This window comes from Alexandromys fortis, unplaced genomic scaffold (assembly GCF_014885135.2).
Source record: "Alexandromys fortis isolate MF-2015 unplaced genomic scaffold, M_Fortis_MF-2015_v1.1 scaffold_104, whole genome shotgun sequence".
Lineage (NCBI taxonomy): Eukaryota > Metazoa > Chordata > Mammalia > Rodentia > Cricetidae > Alexandromys > Alexandromys fortis.
Genome location: NW_026068000.1, coordinates 5,261,774 through 5,287,969, shown reverse-complemented (window position 1 = coordinate 5,287,969; position 26,196 = coordinate 5,261,774). Strand labels below are relative to the sequence as shown.

General features: G+C 42.7%; 1 protein-coding gene across 7 annotated transcripts in view; it reads right to left on the bottom strand.

Annotated features, from left to right (window-relative positions):
- Osbpl1a (oxysterol binding protein like 1A) overlaps positions 1-26,196 on the bottom strand; it is a 187,679-nt gene that overhangs the window by 10,394 nt on the left and 151,089 nt on the right. For all 7 annotated transcript variants that reach the window (XM_050160702.1, XM_050160701.1, XM_050160699.1 and 4 more), the window contains 3 exons: positions 15,978-16,053; positions 3,769-3,903; positions 2,039-2,136 (listed from right to left, as the gene is read on the bottom strand). In XM_050160702.1, coding sequence (XP_050016659.1) covers positions 2,039-2,136; positions 3,769-3,903; positions 15,978-16,053 — 309 coding nt within the window. The remainder of the gene's footprint in view (positions 1-2,038; positions 2,137-3,768; positions 3,904-15,977; positions 16,054-26,196) is intronic.

The window sequence follows — 26,196 nt, the reverse complement described above, 5'->3', positions numbered from 1 at the left end:
AACATGAGGAACAACACAAACATAACCTAAGCTACTTTTTGTTTCATGCTGTTGGAGCTAGCTGCTTACTTATCATATTAAAATATAGGACATTCATATGAACTGGGTGATTTACACAAACATTATGGCTGTGTGTAGTTTTGAAACCTTGGTCCCCAGCTGCTGGTGCTGTTTTGGAAGGCTGTGGGACCTTTAGGAGGTGGAGCCTTAATGGGGTGAGTCACTGGAGGCTGGCTGGGAGGTTTGATAGCATGGAACCCTTCTGCTCTCTGCTTCCTGACTGCAGACGCAATAGAACCAGCTTCACACATTCCTCTAGCTATGCCTTCCCTGCCATGCCCTTCCTGTATCCTCTCCAGCTAGAAGGCAAAGCAAGCTCTTCCTCCTTCAGGAGCTCCTGTATTTTGGTGACAGTATTGGGAACAATGACTACTACTGTTAGTGTTATGGCTCTAAGGGGCAAGAAGCCAAGGAATGCCACAAAGTCACATGGCACAACAAATCTCACAAGAGACTGACTGAGAAGAACACCGGAGGGTGGCTGCCTCTGCTAAGGAGAGAAACAGCAAAGTGAGCAGAAGGCAGGCTTTATATAGGGTTTGGGGGAGGAGGAAGAGCTTTCCAGGGTGGCCCGGGATTGGTGGGATTCTGTGGCCTGATCTGTAGGATATAGCAGCTGGCAGGTGACAGATAGTCTGGGGACAGGGCCTGGCCATTCATACCTCAGGGGGCTTACAACTACAATTATTCATCAGATTTAAAACATCATTCCTTTTATATGAGCTAGAAAAATGTGGCATTTCTATTTATAGTATCTACAGGATGGATAAATATGATCAAAACAGGTGCTAAGAAAAAGAGGAAGACACAAAAGATGAAGTCAAATGATGTCCTCTAGTTACACATAAACCACAAACAAGCTAGTGCAGGAATCCTACAGTTACCACATATTAATATGGCCATAATTTTATATGCGTGTGTGTGTGTATACACACATACATACACATGGAAGGGGTGGGGGGACAATATCTCAGGATATAACCCTGGCTGGTCAGAACTATATAGACTAAGCTAGCCTGAACTCACAGAGATCCATTTGCCTCTGCCTCCTGAGTGTTAGGATTATATGCACCACTATTCCTAGTGTGCTGGTTGGTTTTTCTCAACTTGACACAAACCCATCGGCCTATAGCAAGCAGGTAGGACAGTTTCTTGATAAATGATTGATGTGGGAGCCCCTGCCTGCCTGACTGTTGGCAGTGCTGCCCCTGGGGTAGGTGGTCCTGGATAGGGTAAGAAAGCAGGATGAGCAAACAAACCAGTAAACCACACTTTTCCACCATCTGTTTCAGTTCCTGCCTCTGGGTTCCTGTCTTGAGTTTCTGCCCTGATGTGTTGGCTAGTTTTGTATCTCTGAAAGGAGAGAGCCTCAATTAAGAAAATGCCTCCACAAGATTAGGTTGTAAGCAAGCCTTTAGGGCATTTTCTTAATTAATGACTGACAGGACTCAGTCCATTGTGGGTGGTGCCATCTTTGGACTGTGATCTTGGGCCCTAGCAAGCCATAGGGAGCAAGCCCATAAGCAGCTCCTGCCTCTGGGTTCCTGCCCTGTGTGAGTTCCTGTCCTCACTGCTTTTAACAATGAGCAGTGATAGGGAACTGTGAGTGAAATAAACTCTTTCCTCCCAGAGTTGATTTTGATCATGGTTTTCTATCACAGCAATAGAAAACCTAAAACCCTGATGGTGTCATGTGAACTACCTAAAAAAGGAGGCTAGTTAATCCTAGAAGATCAGGAACACTGAAACCTTGCAACTGTGTTTTATGATGGTACATTGCATGTCTATTTTCCCAGACACCGACATCAAAATAATTATTGTGTTTCAGTCACACACACACACACACACACACACACACACACACACACACACAAAATGTTTAGGGAAACTCAAAAATAACCATTATCCTTCATTGAAAAAAAATCTATTAAGTCATGCACATTCAATAAGCCATCTAGAATGGCACAAAAGACCTCACCGAACTAATTCATAAGTCTCTCCCAGAAGTGGGTTGAAGGGCTTTCCAGTACGCTCCCACTGAGAAGCAACAGCAGACACAGCAAATGCAGCTACACACTGGAACAGAGCAGAGCATTGCATAAGAATTAACAGCCAGTTCGCAACCCTCTCTCTGGAGCCAAAGCCGCACAGAAGACAGTGAGCAGCCGAATCAGTGTGGTTCTTAATCCAGCTTTCTAGAGCTACTGCAGGAGCTTGTCCACTCCAAACAGAAGCCCCGGATCTCTTCCTACAGTGTTCTTCTCAGGCACACACGGCTTTTGTGATAGCCTGTGAGCGCTCCAATTGTGCTAAGGACTTTCAAACTCTTTAAGCCAGTTACTTCTAATATGTTGAAGTTTTATATGTAAAATCTTAGTAATCTGTAAATTCTAAAAACTTCTAATATGCAAAAGTATTTAAAACTTTAAATCCCAGTTGTCGCTAAGAGGAATGGTTCTAACATACACCCCAGGTGTCAGTCTGTGCATACTCAAGCCTTGTAAAATGGCACAGCACATGCTTTTAACTTACACACACCCTCTTGTATACTATGTTTTCTAGTTATTTATAATAGCTAAGACAATGTAAAAGACTGTTATTTCCCTCAGGGAATGACAGCATAGAAATAGACAGCATATTCAGTTAAAGGTGTGGTTCTAGTCGTCACACAGTGTGCCTGAGGCTGGTTGAGTCCGTGAATGTGTAGCCTATGGACACCAACTATACATTTAGGATTGAGAAAAAGAGATGCAAAACTAAACAATGTAACTGAGAAACTGTCCCTACCAGATTGGCCTGTGGGCCAGCCTGGGCTGCATGTGCTTGATGAGGATTGATCAGGAGGGCTCAGCCAACTGTGGCTGGTGCCACCCTTGGGCTGTGCTCGTAGGTCCTACAAGGAAGCAGGCTGAACAAGCCATGAGGAGCAAGCCAGTAAGCAGCTCCCCTCCATGACCTCTGCATCAGCTCCTGCCTCCAAGTTCCTGCCATGACTTCCCTTAGTGAAGGACTGTGATGTGGAACCATAAGCTGAAATAAACCCTTTCCTTTTCAAGATTCTTATGGGCATGGTGTTTTATCACAGCAATAGAAACCCTGGATAAGACACCAAAGACGTTAAATACCATTATAGGAATGAAAGAACAGACACTGTTTTGTCTGGAGAAGCATATTATCTATTGTACTTGGCTTGTGTCTTAACATCCATCTATACCACACAAACATCTTTGATTTCGAAAACTAAAAAGTTCAACTTCTTGTTATTTGAGTGTTTATGAACAGGCATACTGGAACATACACACAGCATAAACATGTGTCTGTAACTATATTCATCTTTTTTGAGAAGATCCTTAATAAAGTTTGAAATAAGAAATGTCAATTTCCTCATCACCACATGCTACCTTCTAATCTGGAGACTGGGGAAGAGCTTCTCATAGCCAGGTGTGCTTGTGTGACTCTTCTGTGGTTCTTGAAATCTCCTTCAGTCTTCACTAGTTATAATCCCCAGAGGATGGCCAGGGGGACCAAAAGCAAAAGACTCTGAAGCTCTGAGAATGTTCTATCCCCAGCGGGACTTCGCACCAGTAGACATGTGTGTGAGCATGTATGTCAGTGCCTGTACATGTGTGAGTATCTATGTTTGTGAGTGGGCTGGGGAGGAGGTGTTGTCTGAGGTGTACACTTCTCCCGAGGGTCACAGCTGCATACCTGCATCCTTTCCACCGGGTCTGCAAATGAGCTGGCTTTGTGGATGAGGTAAGTGTGCTCCATGTACTCAGTGAGCCGCTGCAGGAAGCTCAACGGCTCATTGAATATGACGGGCATTGTGATCTTAGACAGCTCCTGTGAGGAAGAAACAAAACCTGTTTTATCAATTTACAAACAGCAAATGTGTCTGCTGCTCTTTACATAGTGTTCCTGAAAAAGGAAGAAACAGAAAAGCCCAACTCAAGAATGGAATTAAAACCAGTTCAGCTTATAAATCTTTAAAAATACCTTACATTATGGAGTATCTAGCAATTCAAGAAAATACAAACCAAACATTCTTCTCGGCTTCACAGAATGCCCAACATAATGCAAGCATGAGTGGATGGCAGGGGTAAGTCTACCTCAGAGCAGCACGAGAAGTGGGTATAGGTGATGGGGGCACAAAAGCCATCTTCACATTGGTGTTGAAAAGCTAACAGGGGGACAGAGGTGGCCCTGACACCTAGGGTTATTGCATACGCAAACAAGATCCAATCAGAAACTGTCAAGCAAGCCACTAACAAGCAACTTTCCAGTTGTTTTCTTGTCTCTCTGGCAAGGCCGACCTTCTGAAACTTTCCCTGCCAACCCTTTTCACGGACTACTAACCAGCTGGGGTCTGGGGTGGAATCATGGGTCATCGTCAGCTCAGACAAACTCAAGACCACAATACACCTAAGTTCATCTCAAAACCCCCAACTTATTCTTAGATGTATTTATCATGTGGGGATGTATGTGCTGATGTGTGTGTCCACAGGGCACATGATGAGGGAGAGGTCAGTTTTCTCCTCCCACCATGTGGGTCCTCCTGTTTTACAGCAGGTGCCTTAACCCAGCAAACTATCTAGCTGGCTCTCATGTTCTCCTAGTCCCAGTGGACTAGGGATCAGTCATATACACCACTTTTATGGTCATCCTGCCCAGTGAACTAGGGATCAGTCATGTACATTTTTATGGATAATGTCTAAAAGAAACTTAAGGCCATTTTGGTTGACATTGCATAAGTGTGGGTTGACCTCAGAAGGATATTTGTTTATAAGATGATTTAGATCCCTCTGCCCACTGGACAGGGCTCTCTGACATGGACGTCCCACCTTCACCTCCGTTTACATGTACTGTAGCAAGTATCATCACAGGTACTTTCAAAATGTCATTAAAAGCAAAAAACTTAGTATTCTAGAATGTTTCCCTTGGGGATCTGGCAGGATCCACCTGGCCAGGTAAACAGCCCAGGATGAATGCCGCCAGACTCAACTCTAGCTCTTCCCTACATCTGCCTCTTACTCTCCCACACAATTAAAATTATACACAAACTTCACAAAACTGCTATGAAGTGCAGTTAAAACAGCCAGAAAATGTAGACTAGGCAAGTAGCAGCTCAACACATCAAAGAGAACATTCCTGTCGCCTTAATAGAGAGAAGAGGAAGAAGGTTCAGCTATACATAGCCAAGATCTCATTCAACTCAGAGTTACCTTTACAGTAAGTCACAGACAATAGGACAACAAAAGCATCTTTTAACTAACATGTACCAGGCTTCTCTTTTCCACTTAGAAACGTTCTTTACTTCTCTCTCCTCCCTCCTCCTCCCTCCTTCCTCCTCTCTCTCTATCACCACTACCACAAGATCAGTATGAAAGCCAGAAGGTGGCTGGCTCTAAGAGGGATGGTGTACAGGATGTGGCGCACAGGCCATCAACTCAGAGTCGGGACATGAGCATACGACAGCCAGGAACAAACCCCATGTCAGCTACAAGCTCGGGAGCAAGGCGTGTCCATTAAGTGTACCAAGGGCACTATTCTAGTGAGGGACACCAACCACAGTACAAGCTGCAGATACACCAAAAGAGGGCTTTGACAACTCTTAGAACTTCAACAATTTATATACACACCAAAAATGGTCTAAAAAATGAAATATTTAAGAAATAAAGTTTGAAAAGCAGACTTTAATTAATCATATCTGAGAAAATTACCTTTCTGGTTTTGATAGAAAACACACAGTTACCATCACCTATAATAAGACTATGCTATCCCCAGTACAAGAATAGGCATTATAGGAAATATCAGACAAGCTGGGCAGTGGCTCCTCCCACCATGTGGGTCCTCCTGTTTTACAGCAGGTGCCTTAACCCAGCAAACTATCTAGCTGGCTCTCATGTTCTCCTAGTCCCAGTGGACTAGGGATCAGTCATATACACCACTTTTATGGTCATCCTGCCCAGTGAACTAGGGATCAGTCATGTACATTTTTATGGATAATGTCTAAAAGAAACTTAAGGCCATTTTGGTTGACATTGCATAAGTGGTGATTTCCTCATCACCACATGCTACCTTCTAATCCCAGCACTCGGTAAGCACAGGCAGGCGGATCTCTGTGAGTTTGAGGCCAGCCTAGTCTACAAAGTGAGTTTCATAACAGGATCCAAAGTTACACAGAGAAACTCTGTCTTGAAAAACCATATATTACTTTGAAAACCATATATTACAATTATTTATTACTTTGAAAAACCATATATTACAATTATTTATACTCCAAAAGTTATCATTGTTTTACTCAATCAGAAAAAAGTTCAATTCTGAATAAATAAGACACAAAGCAATATTAAAAGAAACAATTTGTGGTGGCACATGTCTTTTAATCCTAGAACTCATGAGGCAGAGACAGGTGGATCTCAGTGAGTTCAAGGCTAGCCTGGTCTACAGAGCAAGTTCCAGGACAACCAGAGCTATGCAGAGAAACCCTGTCTCAAAAACGCAAACAAACACAAACAAAACACCCAAAACAGTACTTAAATTTTGTTATGTATATATCTGTACAGACACATACTACAAGACTGGAACACCTAAAAGGTAACAATGGTTGTCGTCAGTTGGTAATGCAGGAATCTTAAATATCTTCTCTTGTCCATATGGAAATTATAAAATTTATTTGAATTGTTACACTGAAAATATATTTTACTCACATGAAATTAAATACTGAAATACAAATATTCAAATATAAACTTATGCAATTAATTAATAGCTAATTATTCTACATTTGAACATAAATAAGTGAAAATAAATATTAATAAAAACACAATATATAAGATCACACAAAATTATGAAGCAAACCTAAGGAATATAAGTGCTAATAGTATATTTTAAGTATGCCTTTTTCTTACATGTGCATGTATTGTGTGTTTGTATATGTACTACATGCATTCTTGGGGCCCACAGAGCCAGAAGAGGACATCAGGTCCTCTGCAATTGGAGTTAAGGATGGTTTTGAGCCACCGTGAAAGAACTAGGAGCCAAACTCGGTCCTCTGCATGAGCAGACAGTCCCAAGAATATTTCTCCCTACACAAGCTTTCTCTGCTGTAGCAGGTTAGATCCATTTATTTATTCCACTCACGGAATGCTAGCACTCATTACTTTCTTTGTGCTTTTATGTGCAACCTTCGTGTTTTGTGTGTAACGTTTGGCACAACCTTGCAGGAAGTAAATATTGCACGTGTTTCTGCTGAACTCTGAAAGCTGTTGATTGCATGCCCACCGTTCACACATCTTAAACTAAATAGAGACTGCTCTTCCCATCAGGAGTAGAACATGAGACGTGATAAACAGAGGCCATGAATTTAAGAATGAGGGTGCATGGGAGGGAATGGAGGACAGGGAAGGGGGAAATTATATAATTATATTTTAATTTCAAAATTAAATATATATACATATCCATACACACATACATACATATACATCTGCATACATACATACATACATACATACATACATACATACATACATATATCTCAAGTCCAAAGCAAAGGGGATAGAAGCTAATAACGCCATACCCCAGAGGCTGATCTGCCTTACAACCCTCACATTTGGACAAGGGAGAGCAGTGATGGAGGTGGTCGATGGAAGAGCACAGCAAGTGCACTCCACAGTCCACACCTACATTCAAAGACAAAAGTTGGAAGAATGGAGTCTGAGCAGAGTGGTGCTGCCAGGGCCCAGGGAAGGGCAACTGGTAGCTAGTGTTTAATGTGCAAGAAGAGTTCTGTGACAGGTGGTAGTGAAGAAAGTACACCATTGTGTCTGTATTTAATGCACTTAAAGATGGTGGTGGTGGAGAGATGACCCAGTGATTAGTACTAGGTCCTGGCTTGGTGACATCCACTCTAAGCAACAATGTGTGCGCTGCTGTTTCTCCATGTGTCTTACAGGAAAAATCAAGAAATAACGGTTGTGTCTACTAGCCATGGGCTGCTCCACACTGGCTGCCAATGCTTTTCTTCAGGAGACACATGAGTTTACCACTAGATTAATGGACAGATTGTATCCTAGTAACTAAAAGTTCTCCAAGTTATACAAAGTTCTTTGAAAAAACCTGTAATATAGAGCAATTTAAACACAGCTTTATTACAAGAACACAGAATGTAAATGTTCAAGAAAAGGAAAAGCCAACCATCTTGGCCACATAAGAGATTAAGAAAGGCTGGATGGTAATGCACGCCTTTATTCCCAGCACTTGTGAGGCAGAGGCAGGAGGATCTCTGGAGTTGAAGCCTGGTCCAGGGATTCAAAGTAAGATCCTGTCTCAAAAAAACAACCAAACACAAGAGAGAGAGAGAGAGACAGAAACAGAGAGAGGAGTAAGATACAGACACAAACACACAGAGAGACACAAACATGCATGTGCGCACGCACACACAGAAAAAGAGAACAGGGGAAATGCATGCACATAGCCCAGATGGCCATGAAAACAACCTTGACCTCTCAAGAGCACACAGCAAGCTATTCTAAAGCATGCCAACTGGCTGCTTTATTTCCTCCATTGTCTGTAATTAATTAAAAATAATCTTACAGTCATTTTGGTTTCTAAAAGTTACAGGGCCGTAAGTAGATAATAAAAAACAATGACACAATATACATTTCTCCTCTGCCCCACCTAGTCCTTAGTAAATGAAATATGTTGTTCCTTTTAATCCAGCAAACCTGGTGGTGGCATACCCTAGCTATTGAAAACAAATTAGCATGTGTGTATACCCCAATAATAGGAAAATACGTATTCCAAAGTTCAAGTTTCAGAAAGAAACATTAGCTGGAAGACTTTTATCACCAGACTGCCGTCAGCTGGAAAAATTAAATATTTATTCCAAGCAACTCTATCTTGTGACCTGGATAAAACAAAGTTTAAATTTATCCATGCAAATTAATAGCAAGCAATGATGCAATTGAAGAAACTCCTAATTGGAATTGCTCTCCAGTGGAAAAAGTGTAAAGAGAGACAAAGAAGGAAGGCCATCTCCTCTTCTGGCATGGTTCAAACCACTGACAAGCAAGGCCAAATTTGAGCTTGGCTGAAATAAAAAATATTTTCTAAACATGAAGTCTACCATCTCAGTATCTAAATGTGCAAGTGGCTAAGACATGAGTTACCAAGATAAAACTTGGGTATTGGGGGTGAGTCTGTCTATCCAGTCTTTCTCATAAGCCATGCTATGACCTGAGTATTCCATGGGCTTCTGGGATCTTCATGAATAATCAAGGGCCGGCAGCACTTTGGGCTGTTCCTTAGGAGGAAGGAAGGTATAAGATAAAGCTGGCCCTGGATCCTTCTTCCAGGCCACCTTTGGTTCCCACAGCTGCAAAGAGGGTGGCAATGAATATTCTTACATTTAAGACCTTGGAGGGCCAACTGCTATATTCTAATCTAGTGCCAGTCAGTGAGTCCCTCACTCCTGTCAAGAAATTGTTCATGTGTCTAGTAGTCTGTCATTAGCTGAGATGTTCTTATCCTTTGAATACATGACTGGCAGCACCCTGAGCAGCTAGAACACTGCAGCACACTCTGGGAAAGACTGCTGTTCTGGTGACAGCTCTAGCTGCCTCACCTGCATCCTCACAGTCATGTGATGGCGCATGGAAGATATGAACCTGAACACAGAGACAAAGCAACACGGGTCTGTGTGCTACACCAACTGCACAGGGCACCTTGAGACTATCAACAGGGAAACAAGAGGGAAAGAATGATGTGGGGAGTCCTTTTGTGCATGTGATGTTTTTATTGGCTAATGAATAAAGCTGAGTTGGCCTATGGCAGGGCAAAATATAGCATTCTAGAAGAGATATAGAGAGAGCTTGGGCAAAGTCAAGGAGACGCCATGTAGCCGCCTAAAAAGTAAGAAGTAACAAACAAACCATTAGCCTCATAGTAAAATATAAAATAATAAAAATGGGTTAATTTAAGATGTAAGAGTTAGTTAATTAAAAACTTGAGCTAATAGGCCAAACAGTGTTATAATTAATATAGTTTCTGTGTGATTATTCCGATCTAGGTGACTAGGAAACAAAAGAACAGTCTCCGGTTACAAAAGAAAATAAAAGAAAAGCTCCAGGGAAAAATCAAAAATTAAGTGATTGCTGCATGGTTTGTGAGCCGAGAGGTGCTATGAGCTGGCTGGGCAAGTGTTAGGAGAAGTGGAAGGGAGGGAAGCCTGCCTGCAAGCCAACCCAGCAGCTTTCACACGACATCTGTTTCCCTTGGGGCAGTGCCTGGCTAAGTTCCACTGCTGTGCTTATCACTCCAAACTCAAATACAAGAAGACACACCCTCCCTCCCCGTGAGTTACTGTGAATACCCCTTCCATCCTTAATTACTGGAAATATTTTTGTCTGTGTGAAAGCCCTCAAGAGTTTCAATTCAAGCAGCCACCACCACTCACCACTGCACTCCATGCCCCCTCAATGAGGGACGGTGCAGCCCCAGAGTGACTTCCAAGCAGCTCTTGTTGGAGATACGCTGATTGTGGATCATGATTTTCTGACAGTGGTGGTGATGTCAAACTATTTTTACTACTTTGTGCTTCTGCTCTTGAGTCAGTATTAATAACAGCAGGTGTGGCAAGCTCCCAACTTTCTCTAGCTTTCTACCTAGTGAAGTAAACACGTAGTTTTGAGGGAAGTAGTTATGGGCTCTGTGTTTGAAGGCTTGGTCACTGGCAAATGAATACAATCAGCCAGAGGTGACTAGGACATAAGGATTCTGACTTCACTGACAGATTGCAAACCTGGTGGCAGCACTTGAGATGCGCTGGGATATGACACCTGGCTGAAGGAAGCAGGTCGCTGGAGTGTGTGCTTTGAAGGGTGTCTTGTCCCTGGCCTCTTCCCATTTCTGTTTTCTGGCCGCCCTGAGTGAGTAGCCTCCTTTGCCATTCCCTCCAACCACAAGGACACTCTGCCTCATGGCATGGGGCCAGCCACCCTTTGACTAAAGCCCACAGAACAGGAAGGCGAATGCATCTTTTCTCCCTCCTGCTCCTATCAGGAAACTTGCCACAGTGTAGAAAAGTTCCTAACACATATCTCAGGGCTCAAAGTAACACAAAAGCATTTCATCCAAAAACACTATCTTGGCCAAAAGTATTTTAGGATAGAGGGAGTTTTCTGAATCCCTTCTAAACGGCTAGGTACCACTGGGTCAAAGAACTGTGTGAGTGCGGATGGGTGCGCCCCAGAAAGTCTCTCACAGCGTTTCCCCCAAACCACGAGACCTGTGGCTGTCACAAAAGGAAGCAAAATCCTCTGTAAGGCTTCCATAGTTCTGTTTTTAAAAACAATAAAAGTCCTACTTGATTTGTCAGCTTATAGATCATAACAAATTATTTTTGATAATGTACTCTAATTTTTGGCACATAGCTAAGGGACAAAGAACTGAATGACAATCCTAGACATTAAAAATCCCACAAACTCCTACTCCCATCTGTCTATTAATATGCAAAGAGTTTCTTAATCTTGGTGTCTATTAAGGCAGCAAAAATTCACTGTCATTCTTGCAGCTGGAGATGGCTACTCATTATCATGATGAATCTAACTGCAATGAGGTCATCTCATTCATACACAAATAGTATCCTAAATTTATGCTAATATTTTAGAAATATCACTGTTATACTACTTATAATAATGGTACAAAGAAACTTTCGGCACTAAAGTTCATGGTCATCGTAACAGTCACTTTAGACACATTTTGTGATAGTTAAATATAAAGTAATCAATAAAATACAGAGGTAAAAATTAGTTCAATGCAATTTAATCATTTTGTGGAAACTAAAGTAAGAAATACAAAGTATAAGAGGAAATGGAACGTTACACTTTTGAACTATTCAAAAGCACCTTGATTATGTACTTAATCAAAAATATGGTAACAGCAAGCACACGTCTGTGGTAGCAGATTCAACAGAACCCTTCAGAGTGCTACAGAACTTCCTTCCATTTTTAAAAGTCAGCATTCATAGGAGAGGAGGAGTGGATTGGGGTGGATAGAAGGAAGGTGGTGGTAGGGAACAAGAAGATAGGAGGGAGGGGAAACTGTGGTCAGCATGTAAAATATATGAAAAAACAATAAGTCAGCACTCATCATAAACCAGACCTTTTCATCTCTTACGGTGACTAAGCACTAAGGCCCCAGTGCTGCCAGTGAGGGGAATGCACACAGGGTTAGGAGGCCCACTCTGAGTGCCAGGTGGTCTTTGCCCTGGCCCACGTGCTCCTCTGTGTAGGCTGTGAGCAGGACCACCCAAGCTGAACTGTAGGTGGCTCTCCTGACAAAGCCTCAGCAACCAGGGAAAGGGAAAGGGGCACAGGCTAAGGAGACCTTTGGGAAAAGACAATAAAGCAAAGGTTTCCGACAGCTGGGGCCACAGGAATGCTGGGAAGCAGGGCAGGCTTAATGAAAGCTTTAATCACAAAGAGATTTATATCAGATTCTAGTTATATAAAGTGTTTATTTCATGGAATGTAATCTGATATTTGGTAACAAAAGCCTGTCTGAGACAAAGGAAAGGAAAAGAAAGGCTTCACAGGCATGAGAAATGTGAGATTCTATACTTTTTAGAAACAAAGCAAAATATGGTGTACTGGGGGCAGAGAGGGCAGAGAGAGTAAACTCTTGCTGTAGTTAGATTACTTAGTTATTGGGGACCTGAAGGGAGAACACAGGGATCTTCTTATGGTCACAAAATCAGATGCCGCCATCCTTAGCAGACAAGTTTCTCCTGTGAGTCTTGTTTTAGTTTTTGAGAAAGGGTCTCACTGTAACCCTGGCTGGCCTGGAACTCACTATTCATACCAGGCTGGACTCCAAGTTGCAGAAGTCTGTTCACCTCTGACTCCTGTGAGTTCCAAAGGTCATACTTCTAATTACACCATACATCACTGTATCAGCATGCCATTAACTAGATTTCAGATGGCAGAAGCCAGGGGCACTTACACACTGTCAATCTGACCCAGTGCTCATGCACAGTGTAAGTAGGTCGGCCAGGACTAAGGGTCACATTGTCTCTGTTATTTTTAAAACTTCTAATTCAGGCATGGTGGTGAATGTTTGTAATCCCAGTACTTGGGAGGCTGAGGCAGGAGGATTCAGACTTCAAAACCAGCATCGGTTGCATACCAAGAGCCTATGAATCCAACCAACCAACTAAAATCTTATTACCAAATTAAGAGATCCCACAATGCTCAGGGAAGAAATAGGACTGCAGAAGGCATGCACCCGGTTTTCAAACTCCGATTGGTACTAACTATACAGAATCATGGGCATAAAGTAAAGGATATTTTAAAATTCTTTAAGGGTATCAAAACATAAGAATACTACTATTTTCTAAATCTTGATGGTTTGGGGGGGAGGGCAAACCAGTATATATTAGTGAGTTATATAAAAAGCACAATTTTCACTATGGTGATAACATTTACACTACTCTGCCACAATATCCTGATTTCCACCTCGGTTGATGCCCAGCACTTACACCTCCTGACTCTTCCTGCTGCCTCGAGAGGCAGTCCTTCCACAGTCAGTACCTCGAGAACAGTCACATGCTGCTGACGTCATAAACTCACATTAATAATCTACAATGTCAGCAGGGTCACCCCCAAATACTGCAGCTCTCTGCCCATGCTTCAGTCAGTCATGTCTACAGACAAGTTTCAAAACACTCTATGGGGCTCTACCAAGCCACACAGTTGTATTTGTTTTATTTTATTTATGATTCACTGAAGTGTTTATTCGCACACATAGCACTGTACCTAAAAATAAAAGCATAGTCATGTTCTCAAGAGAACAAAGACAGGCTTGATCCAAAATGATGCCATCTTCTAACTCGGGAAGGTAAGCACTAATGTAGACAGTAACTTCTAAAGACAGTCATATTGATGGTTATCTCTGCAAACATGGCCCCTGACATCTGCTGAGACAAGAGATACAGAAAAGCTCCATCTTCCGTAACGCTCAGGAAGAATGCCACATGACGTCAGTCTTAAGGCAGATGCGGTACTGGTTCTAAAGGAGCACGGACCGGCCTTATTCAAACCATGGGTTCTGATTTATCAGCAAGTTATGAAATCAGTTCAATGAGTTGAAATCAGTATTGCTTTAATATTAAAAAAATCACTGTGGTAATGATAATTATTCTCCTGTGAAATTGGTTTTCATTTTAGGAGCACATGCAGACTCACAGCCACATGTTACATGACAAGATAAACACAGCGATTGAAGGTCTGAAAAATACTGACTTCACAGAAAACAAATGTTTGTCTTGAATCCTCAGTTATAAAGAGAGTATTAAAGTTAGTAACAAATGACTTGTATTAGCCCACAGCTCACTGGGTGTATAATCACCATCTTCTTTGAATGCATTATTTGCCATATGTTTCCTGTCTTGGATCCTAATATGATGGAAATTTGAAGCACACACCGACTCTCAGTTGGTATTACTGCTAACACAGGGACTACTATGCATTTGAGCACTGTGCTGATCTAGCAAATATCTAGACATTATACCGACGATCTATCTTTGTGCACATCTCTAAAGCATGGACTAGTGACTGGATTTTGATGGAGGAAGGTCATTGGCTAATAAAGAAACTGGCTTGGCCCATTTTATTGGTTAGAACATAGGTGGGTGGAGTAAACAGAAGAGAATGCTGGGAGGAAGAGGAAGTGAGGTCAGAAGTAATGCTGCTCCTCTCAGAGCCAGAGGCCTCAGACAGAGAGGCATGCTCCGCTCTCCTGGGCAGATGCACGCAATGAAGCTCCTCCGACCCAGGATGGACGTAGGCTAGAATCTTCCCGGTAAGCGCACCTTGGGGTGCTTACACAGATGATTAGAAATGGGCTAAATTAATATGTGAGAATTAGCCTAGAAGAGGCTAGATAGAAATGGGCCAAGCGGTGTTTAAATGAATACAGTTTGTGTGTTGTTATTTCGGGCATAAGCTAGCCAGGCGGCTGGGGTGCTGGGGACGCAGCCCTGCCGCTCCTATTTCAACAGGATTTGATGCAGGAGGCAGCATGGCACAGGGGCAAACACCTGACCAGTCTCACAGTAAGGAGCGGCAGGACTGAGATCAAACTCCAGCTTCCCAAAGCTCAACTGGATCATTTTCTGTGAAGGATTCAGAAGACTGGTTTAAACTGGATTTTTCTGGGATGAGCTCCTTGGAAATGGCACTGAGGAAGTTTCTGTTGACGGTGCCCAATCTCAGAGCAAAGGAACACTAGGAGAACTTGGGGGTGGGCAGAGTGGCTGAGCATCCTAATGCAGCATTCACTCAGGCTGAATCCTTGGCACCTTGAGATCCATGTTATTCAATTATCATCATTCTTCTTGGTCGAAGATCACACCAGGAAGAGACCACTAGGCTAGCATCAGGTGGCAGACTGATCAGTAAGAGGAAATTCTGCCACTGTCCTTCCTCACCCAGATTAGCCCACCCCACCCCATGCCCTGACAATGCAGCAGAGACACAATCCATAATCCACCACACGACACTGACAGAGCCAGAGACAGAAGACGGCTCTGCAGAGCTCCAAGCAAAGTAAGAATTTATGTAGTGGCTCTGTTCTTGGAGAGAACCTCTAAGGTGATGTATAGAGAAATACAGATTCGGCATGCTGCAAAAGAAAAGTATTTTCTTATCTGAAAGTCACATTAAAAGCCCCTTTAAATAGTATGAAAAGAAATCCAGATTCTTCCAGAAATACCTAGTGGAAGGCTAAATTTCTTACTCTCATGGGTATTCTGACAACAGGTCGGCCACACTCCCATGTTATTTTTTCAAGATCCCCTTCCTAAGGATACACAATCAAACAGGCAGCCACTCAACTCAGAGAGGAAGCAGAAGCTGACTCACCATCCCAATGCATTTTCTGAGGATGCTCCAGATGCTGAAATCGTTTCTGGAGAACATGGGTGAAGGCAGGCTTGTTCTGGAAAATACAGAAATGATTCATTTTAATGCCGACGACACTGGAAAGAAAAGCATGCTATCACTGACCCAAGTACAGGCATGCAGTGCAAAAAAAGTACATTGTCACAGACAGAGCAAATCAGGGTCATACACTGGCTCACTGCTGGTCTGACCCCTGGTAAGTTCCGAGCAGATCAACAGGCCCTCTGTATTCAGCACTGCAGTGAATGCCATGCCTTTATCTTTCCTGGTCCTTGGGACAAGGCCAGATCACCTCCCCTCTAAAGAATCCCCATATGTTCTTTCATGTGCTGGCATATCTGCTTCTGTTACCTGACTCAAACCCTACCAGCTATACTGTGATCCAACAAACCACCATATTCTAACTACAGGACACAAAATGCCATCCTAAAGCTCCTTAGAAAATTAATGGAGAAATGCAAACAAATGATCAAAATGGAAAAGGAAGCTGATATGGGATTCCCCTCTGTATGCTGTGAATATCATTGGTTAATAAGGAACTGCTTTGGGCCTAGAGCAGAGCTATAGGGGAACAGAGCTGGGCGGAGAAAACTAAGCTGAATGCTGGGAGAAAGAAGGGCAGAGTCAGAGAGAAGCCATGGAGCCGCTGCCGGAGACTTTGCTGGTAGGCCACGACCTCGTGGTGATACACAGATTAATGGAAATGGGTTAAATTAATATGTAAGAGTTAGCCAATAAGAAGCTAGAGCTAATGGGCCAAGCAGTGTTTTTAAATAATATAGTTTCCAGCTGATTATTTCAGGGCTGAGCAGCTGGGAACCAACAAGCAGCCCCTCCAACAGAAAGCTAAAGTTCTGTATCATACATTCAAACCTTGCCCAGGCACTGACATGGAAAGAAACTGAGAAACCCCATCTACTGGAAGACCTCAATAGAGGAGCAGTTTCAAGGCCTCTGCAGAGCTCCGGGAGCAGCAAGATGGACAGTGCTGTCCACAGCAGGGTCTCCAGCTTGGATTTCAGGCATTCAGAAGCCAGGCCTAGTAGGCAGGGGTCCAAACCCACCCACACAGATTAGAAGAGCAATCCTATGGTAAGGGAGGACAAGGGTCTGCTAGTAAGGGTGTCAGCTTCCTAGCTGATTTCTAAGAGACATTCACACATAACAATCAAAGAAGGTACTGTAACACATGCATATAGTCCTAGCATGGAGACAGTGAGGCCAAAGGATAGCGAACAGAGAGGGAATTGTGTCTCCATAAAAAAAGCAAGGGGCTGGAGAGAAAAAGCAGTAAAGAGCACTGGCTACTTTTCCAGAGGACCTGTGTTCCATTCCCAGCACACACATGGTGGCTAACAACCATCCACGACTCCCGTTCTAAGGAATCTGCACTCTCTTCTGGCCTCTGCAGGTGCCAGGCATGCACATGGTGCACTGACATGCATTCAAGCGAAACACTTATGCATAGAAAATAAATTTAAAAAGAAAACCACAGCTACCAACAAAACCCAAAATACCCAACAAAACCATTATCATCTAAAGAGCCCCTACATCAATTTGAACTGTAATTGGATTTTCAGTTTTGAAGCAAATATCACTTCAAAACCTTTATGGTGAAATTCTTCTAGATCTTTCTTGTCAGGAACACGTGCTACCCATTTGCTAGAGTCATCAATCAGTCAATATGCTAAAGCAGGGGCCACAGCCAGTATTTAAACTATATCCCCCAGTCTCCAAGACTACCAGTCTCTGACATGGACAACACATCCCAGGAGCACAGATCCCTAATACTGTCTCCCACAAGAATTCATAATATGGTGTTAGCCATGTACATAAGCAATGTCTTCCCTCTCCTGTCCATGAAGCAGGTTATTTGAAATGTAGTTAAGGCCTTGTCAATTGTAATCCTGAGGTATGCTTCATACAGACTGAGGGAGGGCAGGGATCACTCCCAACAAGTGCTTACATTAAATGTATAGGCATATCCTACTGTTATGGCTGAAGACTAGACAGAGGCAACACAGACAACAAATGCCTTGAAGATATGTGTTTATGACAGGTTTGTTATGTAGCCAAGGCTGGCTTCAAACTCCATGTACAGGATCCTGGCTAGCCTTGAACTTTCAATCTTTCTGCCTCTGTAGTACTGGGATTACAAGTGTATACCACCACCTGGCTGTCAGATGCATTTTTTAAAAACAGAAGATAAAGACCTCAATCTTGGTAATAACCATTTAGAAATTGCCACAGTCTTGCCACCAGGAGTCCCACTTGGAATATCCTCTACTTACAAAAATGTACTAATTACTTATTTACAAGAAATCCAAATCATTAGCAATGATATCTAATCCAAACAAAACTAGAAAGCAGAGGTGGAAGGAATTATGAATGGTGAACACTTATACAGACTGTTGCTTTCTTAAATGGGCCATGTAGAGCCAGGTACAAACCTTATTCTGCCCACACTGTGTTATCAACCGGCCAGAAACTCTGAGAAGAATTCTGACCTACTGGAATAGATGCTGTGCAGAAGTCTTGCATCAACAATGACCTCAAAGCTACTGACCATGATCTAAGGCTGCAGAGCTGCCAGGAAGACAGGTGCAATGGCAGAATGTGCAAGGAGGCACACAGCCAAAACAGTGCCAAGAGGCACACAAACTGGGACCCAGATCTAGAGCCATTTCAACAGCCTTTAACATTGCTATGTAGGAGTACTAACCAGATCCCAAGAAAACTGTCTAGAAAACATGTCTACCCAGTAGCAAAGGAAAGAGGTGTTCTAAAAGAACACAGGAAGTAGGAAGTGAGTCTGGGAGTATAGCATGCGGAGTGACAGGTATAAAACCATCCTTGCAAAACCCTACTATCCCATCCTCCCTGACCTGTCTCTTACACCCTCTTCTACATTGATCATGTGACACCTGAATAATCTGTTTACCCGTGACTTTGACCCAATCAGGATGGAAGGTCCCAGGAGTCTGGGTTTTAGTCCACTGCCATGGCAGATGCCTAAAACGGTTCCCAGCACACTAGAAGTGTTTGCTGAATAAACTCTGGATTGTTTAAGTCTGCTAGTAGACATTTTCTCTTCCAGAAAATGTTTGGCTTTCTGTGTACCCAAGGCAATAGGAATTAACTACAGGTGCAAGCAGAAATTGGGGCAGTTGACCTGAAGGGGAGGGAGTCTGTCCAACTGAGGAAAGGTTTCTGGCAGAGGCTGCATAAGGCATGACCAGGAGTGCTGGGCAGGCTATAAGAGACCAAGACTGACCCCACAGAGTGACCTGCCCAGTGTCAATGATGCCAAGGGTATGCAGCCATCCCTGCTAGATGAACACAGAGAGAACAGTATGCATAATTTCAAATGTAGCAAGACCCAGGCTAATCAAGTAAAAGGTTATTTTAGTTATTATGGGGGGGGGGGACAGATGGACTATGAAATGCTCCCAAAATCTCTTCTGCCAAACACCTGGTTCCCAGCCAGCAACTTCTTATTGTGGATATTGAGGAGGAAGAGCTGTCTGCTGGAAGAAGAAGGCAGTGGGACATGCTTTCAAAGGCAAAGCCAGTCCTGTCCCGAGTCTCCTACCACCACGGGAACCGAGGACCAAAGACTGAGTCCTATGGAACTAAGAACCAAATAAACCTTCCCTCAAGTTTTATGTAAAACTTTTTAAGATTTATTCATTGAGAATATCATACACATATACAATGTATTTTGATCATCTCCTCTGGGAATACCCCCAGCATGCTCTCCCTTCCAACTTTATGCCCACCTCCAAATAATTCCAAGTCCAAAAGCAGTACTGCCCAAACGTGTATGAGTCTAAGTCACCTATGGGAAGGAGGTCAAGCAAATAGAAGCCATACCCCTGCAGAAAACTGACTCTCCCTCCCTTAGCACATCAGCTGCCAATAGCTGTTCAGCTATGGGTGAGGCTGTAGTGAGCCTCCCTCCACCTGTGCATGAATGCCAAGTATCTTGACCTTCTGAGGTCTTGCCAGGGATTCTGGCATTGCAATGAGCAAGTTAACACTGTAAGAAAGTGCTACAACTAAATATCATTTTGTCAATGCACATAATTTACACAGTGTCTTTAAATGCAGGCACTTTACACTCACATCAACTCTGCTATGAGCCCGAAGTCAAATGTAGCTAGAAGAACGCAAGGCTGTGCAGCGGGAAATGCCTGCTTCTTCCTTGCAGCGTACACTAGTGAAAATGGAATGAAGTCAGTCCCGTGCCTTAGCCGCACGAGCCACATTCAACAGTGCTAAAGCCACCAGGGCACAGCAGCTGTCATACCAGTGGTCACTTCTTAAGATTGTGCTGGAAGACAAACTACTCAAGAGTCCAAATTCAAGGAGAACAAAAAACCAGCTCACAACTGCTCAAGAAAATGCTCTAATCTGCAGTGCCAAAGAGCAGAGGGAAGAAGAGCAAAGAAAGGATGGAGGTAGATTAAGTTAAAAATATTTGTATTGAGAAGACCTTCCGTATTTTAAACTTTCGATTAGGAGACAAGGAAAAAAATATAGTCCCTATGTTACTGGGTAGTGGTGTTAGCTCAAGGCAGGAGTCAGAAGGGCTCAGCAGTGAGCACAGACAGGCTATTCTCCTCCCTGAGTCCATCTGAGGGTTATTATCCCACAGTCTAAGAAGAAAACACCCTGTACCAGGGGCTGACAGTGTTCTGCCTGGCTCAGTTCTGGACCATACAGATGACATTATGACTGCCCGCACAACAAGACAGTATGTGGATTCTGAATGAGAAGTCACCTCACTTGTATTATCTTTGTAATGGTATTGTCAATACTTGTCCCACCATAGTCCTCCTGCTCAGCACTCTTCAGACAGAGTTCAAATTGAACCAAATGAGTTCCAACTAAGTAATGCTAGCTTCACAAATCCCTGTAGGAAAAACTGGGCTAGGGTCTGCAAACCACCTCACACCTTTGACCCATACTTGGACAGCTGAAACCCTAAGAGAAACTCCACACACCTGGCCTTGAAAATTCACAAAGCTCAGAGATTCATCTGTTTGCAGACACCCCCACTGGCCTCCTGTTTGTGCCCAATAGGCCGCCATGTTAAGTACACAGCACCATCAGGATGATAATAATGATGATAAAGCAAGACAGGCAAAACTAAGCTTTGAGCAGAACAGAGGCACTGGGAGTGCCCTCCATTCAATTCCATCCCCTAATTCCCAGGGGGCAATAAACACACCCATGTCAAATGGCAGCGCACTTGGTCAGAGTTTTTTTTTCAATAGAGTATATGAGCAGACACCTGGGACAGAACCAGTTATACAGCACTCTTGCCACTGGTTCACTAGGAGTTTTAGCAAATCTCCCAATTCAAGAGTACATTGCTGTACCATTCATCTTATTTGGCCAAACCAGAAATAGTTTGATCCATACACAGATGAAGCCAAAGTCAGACAGTGGTCCAGGATATTAAACAGAGAAGACAGAAAGAGAAAACCAGTCACAGAAGAAATTCGAGGAAAAGAACGCTAGAGACAATTAAGGAAAGGGTCAACCTTGGACAGTGTCTATTGATGTGGTTGATGTTCTACACTCAGGGAAGTACTGGGGTAGTTGGGCACCCTGCACACCAGCCTAGCAGAGGAAAACGACATCTCAGACACACTACAAATCTAGTTCCTTTGGGATGCTGCAAACATTCCTGATTAAAAAGAAAGAAATAAAAAACCAGAAACAAACAAAATCAGTGACTTAGTTCCTGATGTATAAGTCCTAATTCAAAGAATAAAATGCCATGAAAAGACCAAGAAAAACTTGTGTTCTCACCAAACTACCAACCCCAGAATAATGGCACCAAATGACAAAGATCTAGAAAAAATTAAAGGTTAAAGAATTCAAAATAGTAAGTGTGTTCAAAGAAATGAATTAGAATACAGATACAAATTAAATATTGAAATCAATACAGGATATGAAAATGGGACTAGAAATATTTATGAAAACCAAAAAGAAGGAAATGATAGATTCAATAAATCAAATAGCTCAACAGAAAGTCACACCAACAAAATAGAAAAGGATGGAAGATAAGGTGGAACATTTGGAGGGGTATACTGGGAACCAAAGGTTTATTTGGGGATCGTAGCAAGGGTGTTGGGGAATGATGGGTTATTTGATGGGATAAGCAAAACTAAGGATTTATGAAGAAGTCTTAGAGAAATCATGAGTTTATAAGCCAATTAAAACCCTAATTTAAACAAAAGGAGTTTAAACAAAAGTACAGCCCCAGGAGTGAGCAATTTTGCTCCCAGAAGACAAGGATTAGTACATGAAAACCTCACTCTGGGTATGGGTTACCTTTGTACAAGACACTGTTCAGGGAGGTCCCAGAGCCACCCAGGCTATGGCCACTGCTCTTAGTTGCTCACTAACACTGTTTGGTAAGACCCTATTGTTGAAGACACAACACATTTTTTGGTTTCAGGATACAGAAAAATCAATCATAAGCCGACCAGGAAACCTCTTTCTGTTGACTAGTTTCACTGTCCTAGAAGGTACTACACAGGCTGCTAGGTGAGAAAATACAGACACCAGGTCTTACCTAGCACTGGATTCTGCACCTTATCATACGGACCTGCCAGGCAAGGCACAGTAGTGGCATGACTATTCCATGGTAATCACCCACTTTCTGACTGAACCTGAGGCGAGCTACAAAGGGTAGCAGAGCTTGTGTCTTATACTGCAATCCTAGTCAAAAGCCCATGGTTGCGGAGTCGCAAGGCCTAAAACAGAACCTACTGTAGCTTTTCTGTTAAATGTCCCCATTGTCAAACTGCATTCTAAATATTTACCTTTGAACCCACTTACGCTACTCTCTACTTGGGCCATCTATTTTGACGTAACTGCCCACATGCTGAGAATAAGGGACCGAATGCTTAGCCATAAATAGCACATCTGTATTAGCCTTGTTGACCCCGAGGTTCAGTGAACACACAGATGAGGGGGCAGAAAGAACACTGACGAGGAGGGCTGTGGAAGGCTATCTCCTACACATGATATGACCATGCCACACATGAGCTCACAACAGCTATAGTCACCTACAAAATCGTGACAACCAAAATTCCAGCATGGGGTGGGGGGAGGACCCATATGGTCCCATCCCTGCCAAGAAGTCATGGGTACCAGTCACCTGGGAAAGGGAGATCCACTTATCCTTGGAGATGTGATCACCTGTAGGTTGCCCATACCCCCCGTAGTTGGCCCCATACCAGGCACATATGAGCAACAATAATTGGACCCAATGGGGAATTTATATAAAGTGTAAGGGGGCACAATAAGTTGGTAGGGAGTTGTACTAAGGGCTATGGTAGAATGAGAATGGCTTCCATAGGTTGGTATGTTTGAATGCTCGGTCCCCCATTGGTGGAACTAATTGGGAAATTGGGAAGGATGAGGATGTGTAACTTTGTTAGACAAGGTGTGTCACTGGATGCTCCTTCCATTCTCAGCGTGTCTCTCTCTGCCTACTTGCAGATCAAGATGTGAGCTCTTAGCTCTTCCTGCTTCTGTGTTTTTGCTTTGTCATCATGGACTCTAACCCTCTGAAACTGTAATACTTTCTTTTATAATCTGCCTTAATAATGGTGTCTTAGCATCCTAGATAAAAAGAGGGGAGTAGGGATAGACACCAAGACACATTATATACATGTATACACCTTCAAAGATTATAAATAATATTTTTTATTAAAAATTTCCACCTCCTCCCTTCCTCCCATGTCCCTCCCTTTCCCCCATTCCCCCTCCCTCTCTGTCTCCAGTCCTAAGAGCAGTCAGGGTTCCCTGCCCTGTGGGAAGTCCAAGGTCCTCCCCGCTCCATCCAGGTTCTAGCCTGAGGTATTGAGTTGGGTGAACTACTTAGCGATTTCAGTTTTAGATGATGGTCTAGCAAAGTGGTTCTTTGCCAAATAAGCTTCCCAACTATAAGAAAGGCTTTGACAAATAGCTCTCCTTGATGCAACTTTTTCTGACTGAGACAAAGCAGATGAGAACACAGGTTCTATACTGCCATGGCCAATGAAAGAGCTTTGTGCAAGGAAGACAGGTACTATGGTCAGTGGGTCTCACAGACAGAGGTACAAACAAGAACACAGCTCTCTTTAACAACTGCTGGCTGGGCTGCTGGAGGGTGGGGGATACTGGGGATGTCAAAGATTCTTTTAACTAAGACTGTGGTTGGGAACTATAATGTAAGGAAGTGCTACTCGGTGAAATCTCTCTCCTTCCTGTCATTCAATAATTTACTGGTTGTATTGTTTTGAATAAGAACAGGCTTCATAGACTCATACTTGAATACTTGGTTCCCAGTTGGTGACACTGTTTGGGAAGGGTTAAGAGGTGTGGACTTGTTGGAGGAGGTGTGTCACTGGGGGTGAGCTTTGATGTTTCTAAAGGTTCATGCCATTCTCCCTGTGTTCTCTGCCTCTTCCTGTTGTAGATGGAGATATGAGCTCTCGAATGTTCTTGCCACTGTGCCTCACTCTGCTTCATGAACTATAACCCTCTGGAACCATAGCCCAATTAAATGCTTTCTTTTATAAGTTGCCTTGGTCATGGTGTTTTATCATAACAACAAATAAGTAACCAATACACTGGAATTCTTTATCATCTGGGTGGAGTCAAAATACCAGGCCTTCTATCTAAATAGTATTTTCATTTAACTGACATGGTTACATAGAACACACTTGTGAATGTCATATGTAATTTTACTGTACTTTAAGCATTCCATTGATATTATTAAATGGAATTAAAACTGACTCTGGTCTCTCAGCAGGTACATGTCTGGGAGATGGGAAGCATGGCTCCTCGCCCAGGCTACTATTCTGTACCTAGATATTGAGCTTAACCATGCTGTCAGCAGCAGGATTTTAAAAGTAGTTTCAAAGCTCGACTTCAGAACAGTAACTCCACATTCCACTTCTCACGATGCTGTATTTCCTCTTCACCCATCCCTGCTGCTATTTTTGTGAAGATCTGCCAATCACTGAACTGTAGCTCTCCTGGAAAAAGAGCACATTTCCTCTGCCTCCTAATGCTACCAAAGTTTGACATAGGACAGGTACTCAGAGTTTAAAAATACACAAACCTATCTTTTAAGTTAGAAATGGATCCAGAAAAAGAAAAAAAAAAGCGAAAATAAGACATGCTTGCATAGCGAGTGCATTGAAAAGTAATCCAAAACCAGCTTTTTCAACATACTTTTTGCTTCCACTGAACAAATGAACATTTTATGATACTATTTTGTAGTATTCAAGATTATAAGTAATCACATATTCATTTGGATACTCACAAAAGCAAAATACAATCCAATTCTTACTTCTGATTCAAGACCAAAAGAATGCAAAAAAAAATTCCAATGAGATGAGAGATGACTTTTCAATTGCCTGCAGCTGTGACCAACATGTGTCTGTGGACCAGTGTGTTCACCGTATTGCTTTATAAACCATGTATACACCTGTAAAAAACTGACATTTACCCTTTCTCAACTGTCAAAATTCTCTTGAAATCTAAACCAACACTGCTTGTATCTTTAGTTTCTGTTCCCTACTGGTGTTTATGAAAGCTTCCAAATTAGAAAGTCATTAGAGATGAATGTATAAATACAAATTTGTAAGACAGAAGATTTTCAAATGATACTACAGAGCAAATTATAATAGCAATAAAGTCTTAATTCATTTATGCATCAAAAACAATAAACAAAACACAAAAACATCTCTTAATGGCTCATTTTGAGATATAGTTCACAAATGTTTTCTTCAAAAACAAGGGTAAAGGGGAAATGTTTGGGTAAGCCTTCTAAGCTCATCATCAGATAAAACCCACGGCTGGAAATTCTTGTTCTATTCCTCCTTTGTCCTGGCTAAGACCTAACGGGCCATTAGAATGCAACCCATTCTCGTCTGAAAGGACAGCAATTTCAGCAATGAATTACTGATGTGGGAGTGATTTCTTATTAATAAAGAAACTGCCTCAGCCCTCATAGGACAGAAAATTAGGTAGGCGGAGTAGACAGAGGAGAATGCTGGGAAAAAGAAGCTGAGTGAGTGAGTCGCCATGATGCTCCCACTCCAGACAGACGCAGGTTAAGATCCTCTCTGGTAAGCCAGCTCATGGGCTACACAGAATATTAGAAATG